The sequence below is a fragment of the Oryzias latipes genome, chromosome 3, assembly GCF_002234675.1.
Source record: "Oryzias latipes chromosome 3, ASM223467v1".
NCBI lineage: Eukaryota > Metazoa > Chordata > Actinopteri > Beloniformes > Adrianichthyidae > Oryzias > Oryzias latipes.
In genome coordinates this window covers 18,677,424-18,694,593 of record NC_019861.2, presented here as the reverse complement: position 1 = coordinate 18,694,593, position 17,170 = coordinate 18,677,424, and the positions used below count along the sequence as shown (strand labels likewise).

The following is a 17,170-nucleotide window of genomic DNA, read 5'->3' as shown; positions in this document are numbered from 1 at the left end:
TTTTTCTCAGGAAGAAATAATAATTCAATTTTTCTTTATTTGGTAAATCTGTAAAGATCCATCAGGCAGAAAACTCAGGAAAAACTACAATTTTCTCTTTTTACATTTCCTTCCAGCTAAGATATAAGTATTACATCTCTTTGCAAAAAGAAGGTATTTGATAATACAAAGTAATATACATGTAATATATTGTTATTCTGCTAAAGTGTTGAACACATGAGACAGTCTAAAGAAAACATGACATCCTGTCAAAGAAAAACTTGCTGCTTGACTTTTTGTTTTTAGGCCCAGCTCATTGCTCAGTCCATAGGTCAGGCCTTCAGCGTGGCCTACCAGGAGTTCCTCAGAGCCAATGGAATTAACCCAGAGGACCTGAGTCAGAAGGAGTACAGTGACATCATCAACACCCAGGAAATGTACAATGATGACCTCATTCATTTCTCCAACTCTGAAAACTGCAAAGAGGTTGGTATATATAATGCCAGACAGAACAAATATGTACGCCTTTTTCACTGCAGATGTTCCTTTCTGTCTCTGCAGGAAATGTTTAAAAAAGAGAGAAGCACTTAGACGCTGCAGGGCAGTGAGGAAGCCACACATATAATGGCTTTAAACTAATTTAAGTAATTAAAAAGTCAGATAGAATACGTAAATTTGCTCTGAGCATGTCCACTTCCTTTTATTTTCTCTTTTATTACCACTGGGCTTGAAAAATACAAATAGGAGCGAGATGGAGTTGGAAAGAAATTCAACACAAAAATACAATTAAATCTGTAAAAAAGGAGACTGTCACAATAAGCTATGTAAAATTATAATTTAGTTTTAACCAAAAAAAAATAATGTTTACAACCATTTCACAATCAGTATTCTGCAGGGTCTCAGCCTTTGTATTTTCAATCAATGCAAATTTATTTTATTTTCAGCTCTTTTAATAATGAGACTTCCTATTGAAGTGACATTTCCTTTCTATTATAGCTTTCCTTCTTGGCCGTCGGTTTTGATTTTATAAAAAGATTTTGGTCTAATTAAGCAGCTTATGCATATTTTGTATAATTTATACGCAATTTTTATGTAACTCTTACGCAATTGTGCGTGATTTTTGCAAGATGCATTCGAAAATTTGTGGCTTTCCGCGTATGTCTAACCATCTTACTACACATACATACCACAGATGTATAACTTTTAAATGCTGTATACGACGCAAATATGTTAAAATTACCTAATTGAGGCATGAATTTTGGGCCATATTTGGCTTTTACGTTGGGTTACGTGTTCTTTGCGTGGGTTATGTCTGTGATTTTAACGTGGTTCATTCATGATACATCTGCGAATAGCTTACTTAAAAACCACAACTTTTCTCATTTTTCCACATATATTTACATATGAGCAATTATGCATCCGTGCAATATGCGTAGAAGTGCGTAGTGGCTGTGGGACACTGCCTGAATTGGCCACTTCAAAGCAAAGTTTAAATTAAAGGGAAACAAAAAAGCCACTAAATGAGACACCGCCACAACAAGTGCAACCACAATTAGGGCAAGGATGATGTGACAAAACCCTCACAGGAAGCACAAATCAAAGCTCCATAAAAGGAACTATCCACAACAAAAATCTTCAGTAATGTTATTTCTTCTAATTTAATTCATTTCAACTAGTTACTGCACAAGCTAAAAAATTCTAAATTATAATAATTTACACTGGACAGGAGAATATCATTTGGGATTATTTCAATTTGTGGCCTTTTTTCAGCACTTTTTAAAAGAAATGGTGGTGTGTTACTAGTGTTAAACCTTAAATGAATCAGAAATAAAGCTAGAAAATCAATTGTGATTATGCTTAATGTTATTAGAGACATGTCTATTTTTCTCCCTGGAGCTGCAAGCTTAAAATACGGTGAATCTAGTTGCAGATGTGGCTACAACATCCTATATCCTGGAAGGTCTGTGTTTTATTTTCACCTTACTTCAGGCATACAGCTTAAAAATGGATGTACATTTTTAACATCCATGTAGGAGAAGGTGAGTCACTAAAAGCTTTTTTTCCAATTGAATAGCAAATTCTCTTTGCATGTTTATATTTAAATTTTTATGACTTTAAATTGTTGATTCTACAAGTTATTATTACTTATTAAACACCTTGAGTAAAATGGTTTTCAAATGTGCTCATGTCACTATATTCTTGTACAAGTTTGTAATTTTACTTTTTGTCAATTGTAAATTGTTGTTTGAATGCATGTTTTGCATTCATAGATAAATCCAGTGATGGTTACTTTCAGAGTAACAGAAACAACTTCAGCAAGTTTAGAAGATGAATTTGCCTTTGTTCATTAATGTAACATTTCTATAAATCCAGCGATTCACAGATACTGCAGCTGATTGATTTGCAGTTTTATACACCCTCAGACATTAATCCTTCCCTGTATGCTCTGCATTTCTAAATCTCTGACCAATGATAGATTGTTAAGCCTCGTGATTCCAGCTCTGCCCTGCAGTTATGTCATAGATTCCTGCTCCGATTTTGGAAATAAGCTGCAGGAACAATCATTTTTAAATTTAGAGTTTATATGTTATAAAAATGTGAGTTGCACATTGTTGTCCTACAGGTTTAAGTAATATTTCTGGTCTGAGCTGTAGCAGGGGACTCTATCTTCAAAATAAAAGTAAGCATCCAGCTGTTTGTCCCCAGTTGCAGCTAGAGAAGAGCAAAGGCGAGATCCTGGGGGTGGTGATCGTGGAGTCCGGCTGGGGCTCCATTCTGCCCACGGTCATCTTGGCCAACATGATGAACGGAGCGCCGGCTGCTCGCTCTGGCAAGCTCAGCATCGGAGACCAGATCATGTCCATCAACAACACCAGCCTCGTGGGGCTGCCACTCGCCACCTGTCAGGGAATCATTAAGGTGCAGAGAGAGAGAGGATGTGCAGTGTGCCTGCAGAGGGCTTTGAAGATTGTCTTCAGCAACATTTTCCGGTGAATTCCTGACATAGGTTGATGATGTGTGTCTCTTTAAAGGGCTTAAAGAACCAGGTGCAGGTAAAAATGAACATTGTCAGCTGTCCCCCTGTGACCACCGTCCTTATCAAGAGACCGGATCTGAAATATCAGCTGGGTTTCAGCGTCCAGAATGGCATTGTGAGGATATTTCACCTTTTAAAAATCTGCATTGAGCCAGACTTTCTGTCATTAACACCAGGAGTGTTTTTACCCCACTGACTGGTATTCAAGTGGATTCAGTTCCTACAGAATGACACAAGAACATTTTCTTTAAATTTCTTGAGCAGATATGCAGTTTGATGCGTGGAGGCATTGCAGAGCGAGGGGGGGTCCGCGTGGGTCACAGGATTATCGAGATCAACGGCCAGAGCGTGGTGGCCACAGCACACGAGAAGATTGTTCAGGCCCTCTCAAACTCCGTTGGCGAGGTTAGAGCGATCCTCACAAACCAAAATCCTCTTCCATTGGAAATTGGTTGTGTTGGAATTTCCTCATTACTTTCATGTTGTAAAGCTATCCAAATTCATAATTCCAAAATCCTGTGCCCTGGAAATTTCTCCAAAGTTTCTGCAAAAAAACAGTGTGTATTGATGCTCACTAAACTGGCAAATATGGACCACAGTGCATTGTGTTTGAGTGATTTTTCATTTAAAAAAATATTTTTTACAATTTTTTTATATCCATTATTTTTGTAAAGTTTTGATCATTAGAATTTATCATTAATAGTCCTTGTAAAATATTCATGTTTATTAGGTTTTTACTTTGGCAAATGGGTGATGTCGTATTTGCAATTTAAGAAATAAAAGAAGTTGTGAGCATGTGTTCAAGTTACGTTCAAATCCAGGGCACTATATAGTGTTTTAGTGGTTAGGGAGTAGTGAGGGCATTCAGACGTAGCCTAAGTGTTGGTATCCACACAAAAGCAGGAGGTATGCTAACCCCTGTTAAGCAGCTGATATGACTGTAATGACCCTTTAAAAAACGGTGCTAGGAAAATAAATCTAATTAAAGATTCATAGAATGGTATTGTAACTTTAATTTCAAATCAACCAATGAATTGGTTTAACAAATCACTGACAGAATAATCCATACATTTGGCATACCTACTTGTATTTTCTCTAATAAAAAGTAAAAAAAAAAGAAAAAAAAAATAATTCTTCTGGGACATTTTTCAGTAAAAATACTTGAATGTTTTCATCATCCACTATTTATCCAAAGAAAAAAAAAACCTAGAGACTGATTGTTCTGATCTGCACATTAGTGTAAACATCCAGAACCCAGCAGATGGAGTCACTGCTTCCACAGCTGGTTGGTGTCGATTTATCATGCAGCCTAACGATTAAACAGTAGCAGGTATGCTGGCTGGACTGGAAGGAGGTAAACTCACTCCTGCCCTGGAGCAAAAGAAGAAAATCCTGCATGCGTAGAAAGAGGATTAAGATTAAGATCAATTTGCAGTTTTTTTTATGTTTGGAAAAATTGAATGCAAATGTTCTATAAGGACTGAAAAGTGCAGTACGGGGTTACTTGTAAACACTTTCCGCACTGTTTAATTCTGATTTTTTTTTTCATTAAAAATGTTCAAATTCACATTAAAAAGGCAATAAATACCATCAGAATGTTTAGGTTTACATGATTAAAACCTGAAATTCCAGGACTTCTCTGTAGGATTTGAGACCGTCTTCCCCGTCTGCTTCAACAAAACTGTAATCTTTTTGTCTTCTTCCAGATCCACATGAAGACGATGCCGGCAGCCATGTTCAGGCTTTTAACAGGACAGGAAACACCCATATACATATAGATGAAGATAAACAACAGCCTGTAAGCATCCGGATTCTCATCTTTCCGTGCAAAACCACACGCAGAGTGTCCACTGGCGGGAGGATTACTCCTCTCTGACCATTCGAATCTCTGTTTCTAATTTCTTTGAGCTGATGACTTTCATTTTTAATCATCACCCCCTTTTTACCCCAACCCCCCTGACATGCAAAGGCCATTTTAATGACAAAACTCGCTTAATCCATCAGAGCTGAAGAGGCAGCGCGTGACAAAATGATGGTTGTCCTGTCTGTACTTTTTTTTTTTTTGTCTTTTGAGTAACGTTTTCGGAATTTTCGTGATGCAATATTTGATTTTGACATTTGCCTTTATTTATTTCCCATGTAAATACACATTTAACTAACACTGGGGAGCGTGGAACGGCTGCGTTTGTAAATAATTCTTGAAGTTGCAGGCAGACAAAGCTCTGTCGTCAGGCGTGAAAACGACTTGCGTCTTTGAATGTGCTGAGCTGTCGTGTTCATCCAACCGACACCCACAGAGGGGGATTATGGGAGAAACGCCATATCCGTTTTTGAGTTACCACATTTTAAGGCAATACACAACTGCGACCTCTGAGCGGCGAGTCTTTTCTAAATCTCATGTACAAAAATGCCGCTCGCCCATATAGCAGCAGTGAACATGGCAGTAGTTATGCTTTTGATATCAGGTCACATGGATGCCGTTTCTCTCGTGTGCTTACCCTCCACATCCATCTTTATTGTTCTGACTGATTCTCTCTTGGAGACTGGACTGTGAATGTAACCGTGTTGTGTATGAACTGTCTCATTTCCACGAGCAGTATTAAAATGTCTGTGCATAAAAGAGAACCTCGACTAGTATTGTGCTAATGATGAGAAACCAGAACACACAGGTTTAACCACCGCTATCATTCCACTGGACACCGGCCCGCCAACAGAGAGCGCTGCGAATCACACACACTGTGACAGAGATGATAAAAAAAAAAAAAGCCTTACCCCAGAGTGACGCTTTCACACCTCACTGTAGTACTTCTAACCGTATGAACATTATCTGTGTGCATGCCTCGTAATCTAGTATCATGTCATTGTGGCAAGATAATAAACGCTCAGTTGAACCTGTCTGGAGGTTTTTTGTTTTTTTTATAAAGTTCTTGTTTCAGTTCTATCAGAAGATGAACAGTGAGACAAAAAGCCAAACCAACTCGTCTATAACAGGAGGGGAATGGAAACCTGATGTGGGATATTCCTTAAATTAAAGCCCCAAAACAATCAAGAAAAGAAGTACATATAATGTTCTGTGAAGTAAAGCTGATTTCCAGTCAGAATTCCTTTATCTAGAGAACCATTATTCATCTCTTTTCTTAGGTTTATGTCTGGCTGATAGCGGCTGGGAGCTCAGCTGACCCACTGGAGGTATTTTCTGCTTGAATGAACAAAATATATGACACTGCTGTTCAGCTGAAACGCTGCATAAGGCACATTCATAATGTTTTTAGGGCTATGACAAAACTGCAGCATCAAGATAAATGTTTGCTCTATTTTTCAAATGAAAATTTAAAAAAACAACCACGTTCAGGAAAAGTTTTTTAAAGCTCTGGCTTTGATAAGTGTTTAGCCTCATTACAAAAAAACTTTTTGGTTTAGTCTTAAATACAACCGTAACCCTTGTGCTATCCTAGGCACTTTAACATTGGGAGTTGGGTCATCTAGACCCACTAGACAGTGCTCTGAACCTTTTTTCTTCAATGATTTGTGAACCTCACTGGTGTCCATGGATTACATGAAATCTTTCCACCTTTATCCACCTTTGTCATGGTAGGGAGAACACGTCAATGTGAGGGTGGGGTCATCTAAGATAGCACAAGGGATAAACATGACTAAAAGTATGTTTTTGAAGACGTTTATTTTGATCAGACAAAATGGTTAGGATTCAATTCAGTTTTTTTTATATATAACCCAATATTACAACACAGTTGTCTCAACAGTAATAGAATTCGTAAATCGTAATAGAATTTCATTAAATGTTTGCTCATTCACAAGTTTAAAAGGTATGAACCAACTAATTGTTTGTTGTGATTGAAATCTGACCCTAAAAACAAAAACAAAAATTACAGTAAATGTAAAGAGAGTTCAAGGATAATCACTGTGTTCCCATATGAATGGATTTTAGAAACATCTTTCCTGTCACAGCTGTTCACCCAGAATTCTTCTCTGAGCCTCCGGCTCTCTCTAGTGGTAAAGGGCGTGCAATGCAGGTTCTTTAGGTGAAGAAATGACATGTTTTGCAATTTCTCTTGCTGGAAAAAGATTTATTTTGAAAAATTAATAACAGTCATTAAATCATGCTTGTATGAAAAAGTAATGAATATTGCAGAAAATAATGTATTTTCAAATCTTGGTCAGTAATAAAACAGTTGGGGGATTCACCCACAGCTGATCGTGTCAAAGCAGCAGATCTGGTATCACAGCAACGCGGGTTCATCACCTTGAACTTGTTCTGTTGTCTAACTGAGGTCGGAGTACAGCTTGCTCTCGTCATCCGGAGCCACTTCCAGCTGGTTTGGTTTGTGTCGCTGCAGAGTGTGGGCTCAGGGGTTTGAGTCGTTTTTGTCACATTTTAACATGACCTTTATCCCGAGCCCTTGACGGGTGGTCTCGAAGGCCTGGACTGCCTGCTCCAGAGGGAAGCGATGGGTCACGAGGGGCTTCACGTTCACTTTACCTGAAGCCAGCATGGCGATGGCCATAGGCCAGCTGCAAACAAAGCAATAAGACAAAAGTTTTGTCTTTAAAAGTAATTTTTTTATTTTATTTCCGAACTTGTCGGCTTTTGCACACACTTTTATTCTGACGCAACCTGAAAAAAGAAGGTATGTTTCCTCACGTGTTGCAGTAGCGGAAGACCCCTCTGATGTCCACCTCCCTCACGGCCGCATTTATCAGAGGAACAGTTGCCATCTCGGCCCCAAGACCCACCAACACCACCACACCTCCAGATCGGGTTCCCTAATTTAAAATAGAATAAATAAATCAACAAAAGTTCTATCATATTGGATAAATTTTACTATTTAAAATGAGGAAATGCAGAAACAAACAATGATGACTTTTTTTTCTTTTTACCTTTGGATGTATCAGAAAGAATTAATGTATTCTACTATGTTAATACCTCCATGTTTTAGTTGATATTACGTGTGGCAGATGATATAATTGGTGAAATTTTTAATATGTAATGTATAATTTTAAGCCCAAATTAATCCAATACTACAAAAGGAACAAAAATTAACTATTAACAAACAGTAAAGTTGTTCAATATCAAAACACTCCAGGTCAGTAAGATTTGAATACAAGACTACTTGAATAACGGATCTAACAGCATCTTCTTTTTTTTACATTTAGACCTCTAAAGGCAGTAAAGATTCTTTTCACGGGTCTCCACAAAAAGAAGATCCTTCTGAAAACATACATAGATGGCAGTTTGGAGGCAGCTCTCAGCACCAGTGCATTCGATGGTGATTTGAGGCTGAACTCCCAGCAGGTCCTCCACTTTTTTGGCCAGCTGCTGGGGGCTATCGCTTTTGCTGACCGTCACCTGGAAGTCTGCACCCAGTTCTTTGGCCTTGGCCAGGCGGTCCGGGAATAAATCTGAACACACAAAGAGAGGCTTGTTACAGGTGACAGTAACTGAATGCAGGTATGTTTAAACATTTTGTTAGAATGTTTTTTCTAATGTCACTGTCAGAGGCCTGAAGATTTAACACTGAAACATTAAACATTAACATTCCTGATGGGGTTAACAATTACCTGGAGTGGCTTAGCAGCTCTTCCCACTTAAATGAAGAACTCAAAATATAACATGTTTTGTTGATAGAAAACGTTTGGGGTGATAATTAATCAAATACATTTAATCACTTTGACTTCCAATTCATTGACACCATTTCAATTTTTAAACTGTTGTCAATTTTCCAGATTTCAATTTAAAAAGTTTTTGTTACCAGTGATGACGACTTGAGAAGCTCCCATTGCCTTTGCCACAAGTAAGCAGACCAGCCCAATGGGCCCTATGTGGCAGACATGGAGAGATGGCTTCAGGCATCAGTTTATAATATTCTGTGGGATTCAGCTGACTGATCATCACTGGCTTAGACAGTGATACTAATCTGAGTTCAGTTTACCTGCACCGCAGATGAGCACGGAGCTCCCGATGGTCACTCCCGCCCGGCGGCACGCATGGATCCCCACAGAGAGAGGCTCAATGAGGGCCCCCTCCTCAAAGGTGACATTATCAGGCAATCTGGACAGAAATAGTGTCAGACAAAAACCTGCTTGTTAAGCAAGAGGCATTTATGGCATCATGTCCTTGGTGTGAAGTAATGAAGTTAGGGCTGTACGGTATGAGGAAAACTCACGATATGCGATATTAGTGATCAATATTGCGAAGACAATATAACTTGCGATAAATTAACAAATAGCAAAAACATTTCCATATCACTGCAAAGGTTTCATTTAAATAAAAGTCCAAATTCTCCAAATGACCCTCCTCTAATTAGGAGGGCAACATCTAACAGAAAAGCTCCATCCGATTGGTCAACAACATGAAGGGCTTCATCTGATTGCTCAAATGCTTACAGGGATTTATTTAATTTATTAAATAGTTCAAGTTGCCATGGAGATTGTTTCAGCACATTTAAGGTTTACCATTTATTGCGATTTTTGCTGACTATTTGCGATATGGATATTGCACAGCTTGAAGTCGTGATAGCGATAAATTTGCGATAAATAGTGCAGGCCTAAATGCAATGTTGAAAAGACTGTTACTTGTAGCAGAAGTTGGCACTGTGCGTGTAGTATTGGCACAGGTTTCCGTCATCTGGAGGTGTGGCACAGAAGAAGATGGTGGGGGACAAGTTATATCGTCCACTTTTGAAAAACTCGTCCATCTCGCGGGGTACGCCAGGTTCAATAGCCACTCTGTCCCCTAAGAAAAATCAAGAAGACTGTGCAAAAACTGACTCCTTTGTAGTATGAACTGATGATAGCATTGTAAAAAGATAAGGCTAAAGGTAGACACTTTGTTTGAGTCCTTTATGGGGCGGTAAATAATACAAAACAGATAAACATATCTAAATAATCTGTGAAACCCTATAGACCAGGTGCAGATATCATATCTGATAAGCTTTTTCTAAATGGGGAAAAAAATCAGACCAAACAGGCTGCACTCACCAACTTTAAGGTGCTTGACTTGGGAGCCAATTTTCACCACTGTTCCTGCAGCCTCGTGTCCCAGGACCATTGGCTTTGTGAGCACAAAGTCCCCAATTCGGCCATGTTGCCAGTAATGCACGTCTGATCCACAAATTCCAACAGAGTGCATCTGCAGCAAAACATCTACATGCAAGACATGACAGTCAGTCTTGTTCTTTTTCATGTTAGGATCATTTTACAAACGGAAGTCATCACAATTATTTTAAGGATTTTTCAACTGATCTGAAGTTGAGAAGAAAGAAGCAAATCTAAAGCTTGTCTATTGTAAATTTTCCGTTAAAAAATATGTCACACGCATAAAAATAACAAAATAAAAAAAGGATTTAATTTCCAGTGGACGAATTTGATCTTTTGAAACCAAACTTTCTTGTCTTTTTTACTGCATTTGCTACAGTGAGAGTAAAGGAAGCCCTGCGGAGGCTTGGACTCTGAACTGATCAATGAGGTGCTCTGAATGCTCCATGCTTACAACACAATTCTACATGCAGCCCCATCCCCCCTCCCAAAAAAAGACTTTCTTTACCATTCGGTCCTGGCTCCGGCACGGGGCGGTTTTCCTGCAAACAATAAACGTTTCAGAAGAAAACAAAGCCATTCAGTGCGTGCCAACTGAACTGCAAGCCGAACGCGAAAGTTGTCATAAGAATGTGGGGTTTCGTACAAGCCTGAGGTCTCCCTTAGAGTGTAGGACCACGGACAGATTCTCCTGAGCCATGACGGAAGCCTAACGCGGACAAAATAAAGTCGTCGAGCGTGGATCTTTCAGGGCAGAGTCTTAGAGCTCGTCAGACGCTGTCAGTGTCAAAACACATACACGACCCTCACGTAAGAACAGTCTCGGAGGGCGGGGCTGCTCTCACAACAGAGCAGTTGATTGGTCAGCTAGAAGCGGAAGAGTCCATTTAAGAGGGGTGAGCGCGAATCCATTGATGTCTGAAAACCGCTTTGGAAATTCCTTTAGTCCGCTTTTTTTTATTTAGTAAAAGTACCAGTCGTTATAAAAAAATGAACATTTTGAGGTGTTAATTTTAACTCACTAGAAAGCTAACTAAAATCGAACATTTTTAACAATTTTAACTGGCTTTTGGGCAGAGCCAATGACTGACAAACAGACAGAACCAGGATGTAAACCTATTAAGACAAATAATCATTCTTCTGCATAGTTTTTAAAATGACATGTTTCCATTTCTTTTCAGTACAAATCATACAGAAGAGACAAGTGATATTTAAACTGAGAAACTGGTTTATTGCATCAGCTCTTTGGGATTCTGGTAGAAACTGGCCTAACAAATGATAACAATGATGGCTGGTTTAATCAAATCAAACAAAGAAGAAACAAGTAAAGAGACTCAAAATAACAACTCAGAAGGTATCTGGTCTAACAAAAACTTTATTTCTCGATAGTTGATCTTAAATAATCTTAAACAGCAGAGGTTGATCTTATTTCACTTAGAAACAGGAAGAAAAACTGGTTTCTTGCAAATCAACCAATCAAATGCTTTTGTAAAACCAAATGTAGGCATTCCAAAAGGCCCAGCTTGGCAACAATGGACCTTAACATAAATGTTTAATAACCACTGCTATAAACACTGTACTGTGACAAAATACAGCGTCCATCATTTTTAGATTGTGTCAAGTTTTTTGTCAGCCTTTCTTTTGGTTATGGGGGGGGTCAAACAGACGCAGGCTCCACAGTTCAAGCATGGGAAATGCTTTGGATAATAATCACTCAGTTCACCTGAATATTTCTGCAGGCTGTCCATGCTGATGTACCCTGATGGAACCAAACAAGAAACAAGCAAACCTCCATCAATTTTTTTGGGGAGTTTCATATGAATCAATAAATAACAATCAACAGGGACAATATTCAAATTTAGAATATAGACGTTCACTTTTTAAAAATAGGCTTATTATAAATTGATCTAACTTGATGAGCCATAAAAAAAAAAACTTTAAATCTGAAAAAGATTTTGCTTAACTGCTTCCAGATGAACTGAAATCTTGTTACTTTAACATATAAGTTGATAAGGAAAAATCTTTTTGTCTTTTAAAAAACAGATAAGTTGACCATTTTTATATGTTCTTTTGACCTATTTTAAATAAAGATAAACACTTTTAGTATCACTAAAGAATAAAAAGAATACCAAACCAAACCAACAAAGACTTATTCACACTTTTATCTGTAGTAAGATGAACAAAATGGCCTCAGTAAATGTGCTGTGAGACAACTGCTGTTCATCCAGAACGCTGCTGCTCGGCTCCTGACCTAAAGGAAGTGCAATCACAGGAGCAGGTGAAAAACATGACCTTTGAAAACGAGTGTATTTGTGACATAGAAAATACGCTGGGAAGGTCACAAGCTAACTACTCCGCTCCATTCTGATGTTTGTCATGCATGTCTTCGTATGTACGTCTGATGGTGTTGGGGCTGTAAGCTAGCAGAAGAGAGTGTACATATATGCATATGTGTCTCAGTTATGGATGATGGGGGGGGGCTCTGCACCAACAGTCCCACCAACAATCTATAATAAACTACAGTCACTCTGCAAAAACCTTGTTCTAGAAATCAAGAGTTAAAAAAAAATGGCATAACCATAACTAGACAACTGGGAAGGCTTTTACAACAGGACAAAAGATGACCAGAGTGCAGCTTTGATGTGCAAATAATTTACCTGTGAGAGTACCGTTTGCTTTGTTTCTTAGGTGATTTTCCTTTTCAGGAGATGAATCTTCATCAGATGGTTCACAGCTGTTCACAAAGACTGGATTAAAAAAGTGCAAATTCCACTTCAGTTCCAAAGACTCACAGTGAAGTCAACACACTTGCTTACGCTGAGCTCTTCTCCGCTCTCCTCATCCAGGCATTTACTACTCACTGAATTTTCCTGCAAAAAAACATTGTCAGTTTGGATATTTAACTATTACCCTACATAATCCACCTGTCCTAAATGTTATCCTAAATGGTACAATTACCTGTGTAACTGATGGATCACTTTCACCCTCCCAAATCAATCTTCCAACCGCCTTTCTCATCTCTTTAACAATAGAAATACACTAAGTTAGTTACAACTAAAAGAATAGCTAAAGCCTGGAGGAACCTTTTTGGGGGAGGGGGGTTGAACTAAAGACAGAAAACTTGATACACTTAAAAGACAACAAGAACTAAAAATATCCTGTAGGTACCAGAAGCAAATCTAGGACATCTGCAATGGCTTCAATTTTTCTGAATGTTTTTTTCCCTGACATGAAGCAACAGCTTTTCCACAGATGAGCACTGATGGCAATAATGATCTTCATAGACAAGCTGTGTGAAAGTGTTCTTTCTTCATATAGTTATAGTAAGTATATACCATATACTTGTGTCTTACAGTGAATCAATAAACGTGTTGTAATCCTCACCGTTCTGCACTGGGACTGGGGGTAGCACATAATGACCAATGCATACGGATTTCACACTCTGCCTTTTTTCACAGGTCAATAGGAACAAGCTGTGAAAAACTGTCACTTTGTCCCAGAGGAAATCTTTGCTCTCAAATATCCTTAAAAAAAGAAATAAAAATGTGAAATGGTTTTTCCATTTGTTTGTATCCCTTCTTTATTTTTTCTTATTCTAGCATTCGTCTCACCTTAAAGTGTCAGAGGATGTTGCATCCTCACTAAAGATGAAATCGGCTTTTCTCCAGCCTGTGATGGTCCCACCTTCTTGTACTACCAGAGAAGTATCATCAAAACAAGCAACCAGCAAAGCAGATCTAAGAAGTGTGTGTTATTCTACATGTCCTTTGGAGACTCAAAGTTTAACCTTTTCCAAGACATCACAATGAATGGAAATTTACCACATTTTACCTTGATTTTTCCTATATATAGTACTCCTATGGTCACACACAAATATGTGGGTTCAGGTGCATCTAAAATATGCAGGATCGAATTTCTACACTAGACATTTAGTTTAATGTGTAGTTATTTACTTAAAATAAAAATCACATTTTCTATATAACTTTCTATACTTTTGTGCTACATGTGAAAACAAAAATTTTTACTTTTATTTTTGGTATTTTTGAGGAGCTATATTTACAATAGATTATTACTTTACAATAACACAATAATACATACACAATTTTATCTGTGTTTTGAAGCCGTTGGAAAGAGATTTCTTACCCCAAAACTTGAGGTGTGCCTCATTCACACTTTTGGAAAACCAGGCCGTCCTACACTGAAACATAACTTTGATAGGAAAGTCCCAAATATGTTTGCTAGTTTAAAATTACATATATTTTGAGCTGTTTTTCCCGCCAATTTTGCCGGAAGTGTTGGAATGGGCATGCGTAAAGACTGTCTGAGCAGGTGTTAGTCCTTAAAATGCGCCCTGCCTCCGAGTGCATCCCGCTTACGTAATCGCTCTGCTAGAAGAGAAATAGCGCCCCTCCCCTCTTGTTTTTCAGCGTGACTATGAGGCTTTAACATAAGGTCACGCTTGGCTGTGTCTTTATTTGATTTTTGCTATTACAATCTTTCATATTTTACACTAAAATTGTGTGGGTTTTTTATTTATTTTTTTTAATGTTTTTCGTGTTTTGTTTTTGTACTGTTTTGTTTTCAAGCTTATTTGGTACAGTCTCACTTGTCGGTTTCATTTGCTAATTATCCACAGCTGTTCGTTTCAGTTAATCATCCTCAGTTAATTGAGTGTTTTGTTTTCAACTCATTTTGGTCAAATCCTCTGCCATGCTTTGTCTTTTTAAAGCATTTATTTTCTCGCACCAACGTTGTCTCCTGCATTTTGGGTCCTACGGTTTAATTGATTTCTGACACACTTCTATTACACCTGTCACCAGATGTCAGTAAAATCACTGTGTTTTAGCCTGTTTGAAAACACATTACACAACCACAGAGCTATGCTTCTGTTCTAGTTTAAAGTATGGTTACTCCTAAATTGCTTTACTGAATGTTCAATAGGACTAGGTGACCATTTATTAATTTTGATTATACTAATATAATGGTTTCGGTCTTAGTCTGGTAAAAATTAATTAAACGTTCGAATCCATCCACGTTTTAAATCCTTCCGACAGTTTGTCTGTTTTGAATCACAGCCCATGCCGACTTTAAACAAAAGGTAAATTTAACTCCAACAAAGCAGTGGTAAGAAAAAACAGTTTCTAAATATAAATCCTGGTATATATGAAAACTTGTTAAAAGAAAAAAAAAAGACCCAACAAAGAACCCTGAGAGAGGTAATCTAGAGTACCGGTATTCAGGAAGGATCTGGGGTTTGTGACTGTTTCAGATGACAGACATGGAAAATACTGTGGTTTTGCACATTTTACTTCGTTTTGATAGACAACAGTCTTTCATGATTCCCAGAGAGACATGGAGCTTGTTTTTAGCGCAGATGAAACTAAACATAGATTTGTCAATTCACAGTTCAGTTGCACCTATTTGATATTGGAACAGTAGAATCCAGCATATTCCTATGTGGCATCTTTAGAAGCTCAACAAATACCTTATAGCACCATTCCGACAGAGTAGAAAGGAGTCCCTGAAAAAATAAAAAACTCTGACAGGTGTCTGTGGTCTCATAGCAAGCGACAACTCTGCATCTGAGCACAAAGTTTAAGAGGAGAAGAAAGCAGAGTTACACTTACCATAAATAGTCTAAAATTTCTATGACATTTCAGAATCAGGTTTATTTTCAAATGCACAGCATACACTGACACACAAAATTTCTTTCCAGTACAACTCGAACAAGGTCAGACATACAACAGAAATACATACATACAGTTCAAAGTTGAGTAAGGCGCAGCCATGTTAGACGCACCTTACTCAGCATGGGTGTAGATGGATTACAACAGTGGGGGGCATCAGTGACAAAAAAAAGTCACAATGTTTATCTACAATGTGTAGATACAAGAAAAAAACTGCACCATTTAAAACTGTAAACCCTCAAATGAACAAGATCCAGCATCTAGACACAACAACAGACTGCATTGGATCAAAAGGGTTCATTTGTTAAAAGTCCTGAACCAAGGATTTCGATTTGCAGCAAACATGAACAGTGACATCCCTTTAGAATAAAATCCGTATTAAGTGTTGGTAAATGGTTGAACTCAGTTCACAGAACAGGATTTCTTAGCTTAATTTCAATAATGAATGTTCAAAGCTGGAATAAGAGACTGAGTGAGGTTCTTTTTTTTTTGTTCATTAAAATTGGATTTTTCACACTTAAGCTACTCCTAGACCCCTGTCAGAAATCTGAGAAAGGTTCAAGAAAGGGTAGCCATAAATAGATAAGTTCAGAGAAAGCTAATGTAAAAAACTGTACTGCTGCATAGTTTTAAGTATGAAAGAAGCATTGTGACACAGCAAAAACTATTGGAGACTGATTTATCTGGCAATCATTGCAAGAAACAGAGAACCAAAACAGCTGCATGGGAACATGAAGAAAAACACATAAGCCAAGTTTTATAATGTACTAAACAACTATACACTGTGAGCAAGTATTTATTAATTATTTTTTTTACATCTATCTAAATTGCATCAAACTGTTAGCTGAAAACAACAAAACATCACTATTTATACAGTTTATATCAAATGACACACACACCTCTCCCACATGACAGTAACAAAACAATAAAATGGATGTGAAGCGTTTAAAGTAGAAACGTAAGGGAAGGACTACAAGCCCGCTAATAAACACACAGGTGAAAGGAATTTAAGGACAATGAAATGAAAATAAAATCCAACTCTGGACATTTAAAGAAGTCCCTGCCCAAAACTGTCTCGTCTCCTAGCGACCGGACATTTGCCTGGGCCAAATGAAGAACAAACCCCACAATTTTCTTTGGAATTCCTCAGAATAACTCGTAAAGATGAGAGAAATCCACCACAGACCACAATCTCAAAGCTTGAAATCAGACTACAGTCCAAAAAATCCAAAATAGTACACTTCTGTAATGAATTTTGAAACAATTCATAAAGTTCAAATAAAAAAATTCTATTCTATTCTGTTTAAACAGAGAACTAGACAAACTAGGACAGACTGAATGGACTAATCCACCTCAACCATGTGTAGACAAGACAAAACAAACCACAAAAAAGACTGATATTATTTAAACAAAG

At 37.8% G+C, this 17,170-nt stretch overlaps 3 protein-coding genes across 7 annotated transcripts in view; 1 reads left to right on the top strand and 2 right to left on the bottom strand.

The window, feature by feature from the left end:
* Window positions 1–5,912, top strand: part of apba2 (amyloid beta precursor protein binding family A member 2) — a 53,471-nt gene extending 47,559 nt beyond the window's left edge. For all 4 annotated transcript variants that reach the window (XM_011489571.3, XM_020713654.2, XM_011489564.3 and 1 more), the window contains 5 exons: window positions 286–465; window positions 2,686–2,898; window positions 3,012–3,131; window positions 3,281–3,421; window positions 4,723–5,912. In XM_011489571.3, the coding sequence (XP_011487873.1) occupies window positions 286–465; window positions 2,686–2,898; window positions 3,012–3,131; window positions 3,281–3,421; window positions 4,723–4,794 (726 nt within the window). In that variant the 3' untranslated portion in view covers window positions 4,795–5,912. The remainder of the gene's footprint in view (window positions 1–285; window positions 466–2,685; window positions 2,899–3,011; window positions 3,132–3,280; window positions 3,422–4,722) is intronic.
* Window positions 5,913–7,080: 1,168 nt separating this feature from the next.
* sord (sorbitol dehydrogenase) lies at window positions 7,081–10,898 on the bottom strand. The gene is made up of 9 exons (XM_004067027.3): window positions 10,716–10,898; window positions 10,578–10,611; window positions 10,013–10,177; window positions 9,608–9,767; window positions 8,965–9,083; window positions 8,785–8,850; window positions 8,256–8,434; window positions 7,677–7,798; window positions 7,081–7,546 (listed from the first exon to the last, which is right to left on the bottom strand). The coding sequence occupies exons 1-9, from the start codon at window positions 10,767–10,769 to the stop codon at window positions 7,381–7,383; spliced, it is 1,065 nt and encodes a 354-aa protein (XP_004067075.1). The 5' UTR covers window positions 10,770–10,898; the 3' UTR covers window positions 7,081–7,380.
* terb2 (telomere repeat binding bouquet formation protein 2) lies at window positions 10,715–15,635 on the bottom strand. Of its 2 annotated transcripts, XM_020713639.2 has the most exons (8): window positions 14,213–15,635; window positions 13,681–13,762; window positions 13,454–13,593; window positions 13,028–13,089; window positions 12,878–12,939; window positions 12,727–12,803; window positions 12,229–12,320; window positions 10,715–11,828 (listed from the first exon to the last, which is right to left on the bottom strand). In XM_020713639.2, exons 1-8 carry the CDS (start codon window positions 14,274–14,276, stop codon window positions 11,784–11,786), a joined length of 624 nt encoding a protein of 207 aa, XP_020569298.1. In that variant the 5' UTR covers window positions 14,277–15,635; the 3' UTR covers window positions 10,715–11,783. The 2 variants fall into 2 exon arrangements, with proteins under 2 accessions (XP_020569298.1, XP_011489204.2); XM_011490902.3 differs by lacking the exon at window positions 12,229–12,320 and having other exon boundaries at window positions 14,213–15,627.
* Window positions 15,636–17,170: the final 1,535 nt, after the last annotated feature.

Bases quoted from the DNA above. Each gene is read 5' to 3' on its own strand.
- sord (XM_004067027.3), bottom strand. From the start codon at position 10,769: ATGGCTCAGGAGAATCTGTCCGTGGTCCTACACTCTAAGGGAGACCTC. The intron at 10,612-10,715 runs GTACGAAACCCC...TATTGTTTGCAG, and splicing joins CTAAGGGAGACCTCAGGCTT to GAAAACCGCCCCGTGCCGGA. The intron at 10,178-10,577 runs GTAAAGAAAGTC...TCTTGCATGTAG, and splicing joins GCCGGAGCCAGGACCGAATG to ATGTTTTGCTGCAGATGCAC.
- terb2 (XM_011490902.3), bottom strand. From the start codon at position 14,276: ATGTTTCAGTGTAGGACGGCCTGGTTTTCCAAAAGTGTGAATGAGGCA. The intron at 13,090-13,453 runs GTGAGGATTACA...CTATTGTTAAAG, and splicing joins CCCAGTCCCAGTGCAGAACG to AGATGAGAAAGGCGGTTGGA. The intron at 12,940-13,027 runs GTAATTGTACCA...GTTTTTTTGCAG, and splicing joins GTGATCCATCAGTTACACAG to GAAAATTCAGTGAGTAGTAA.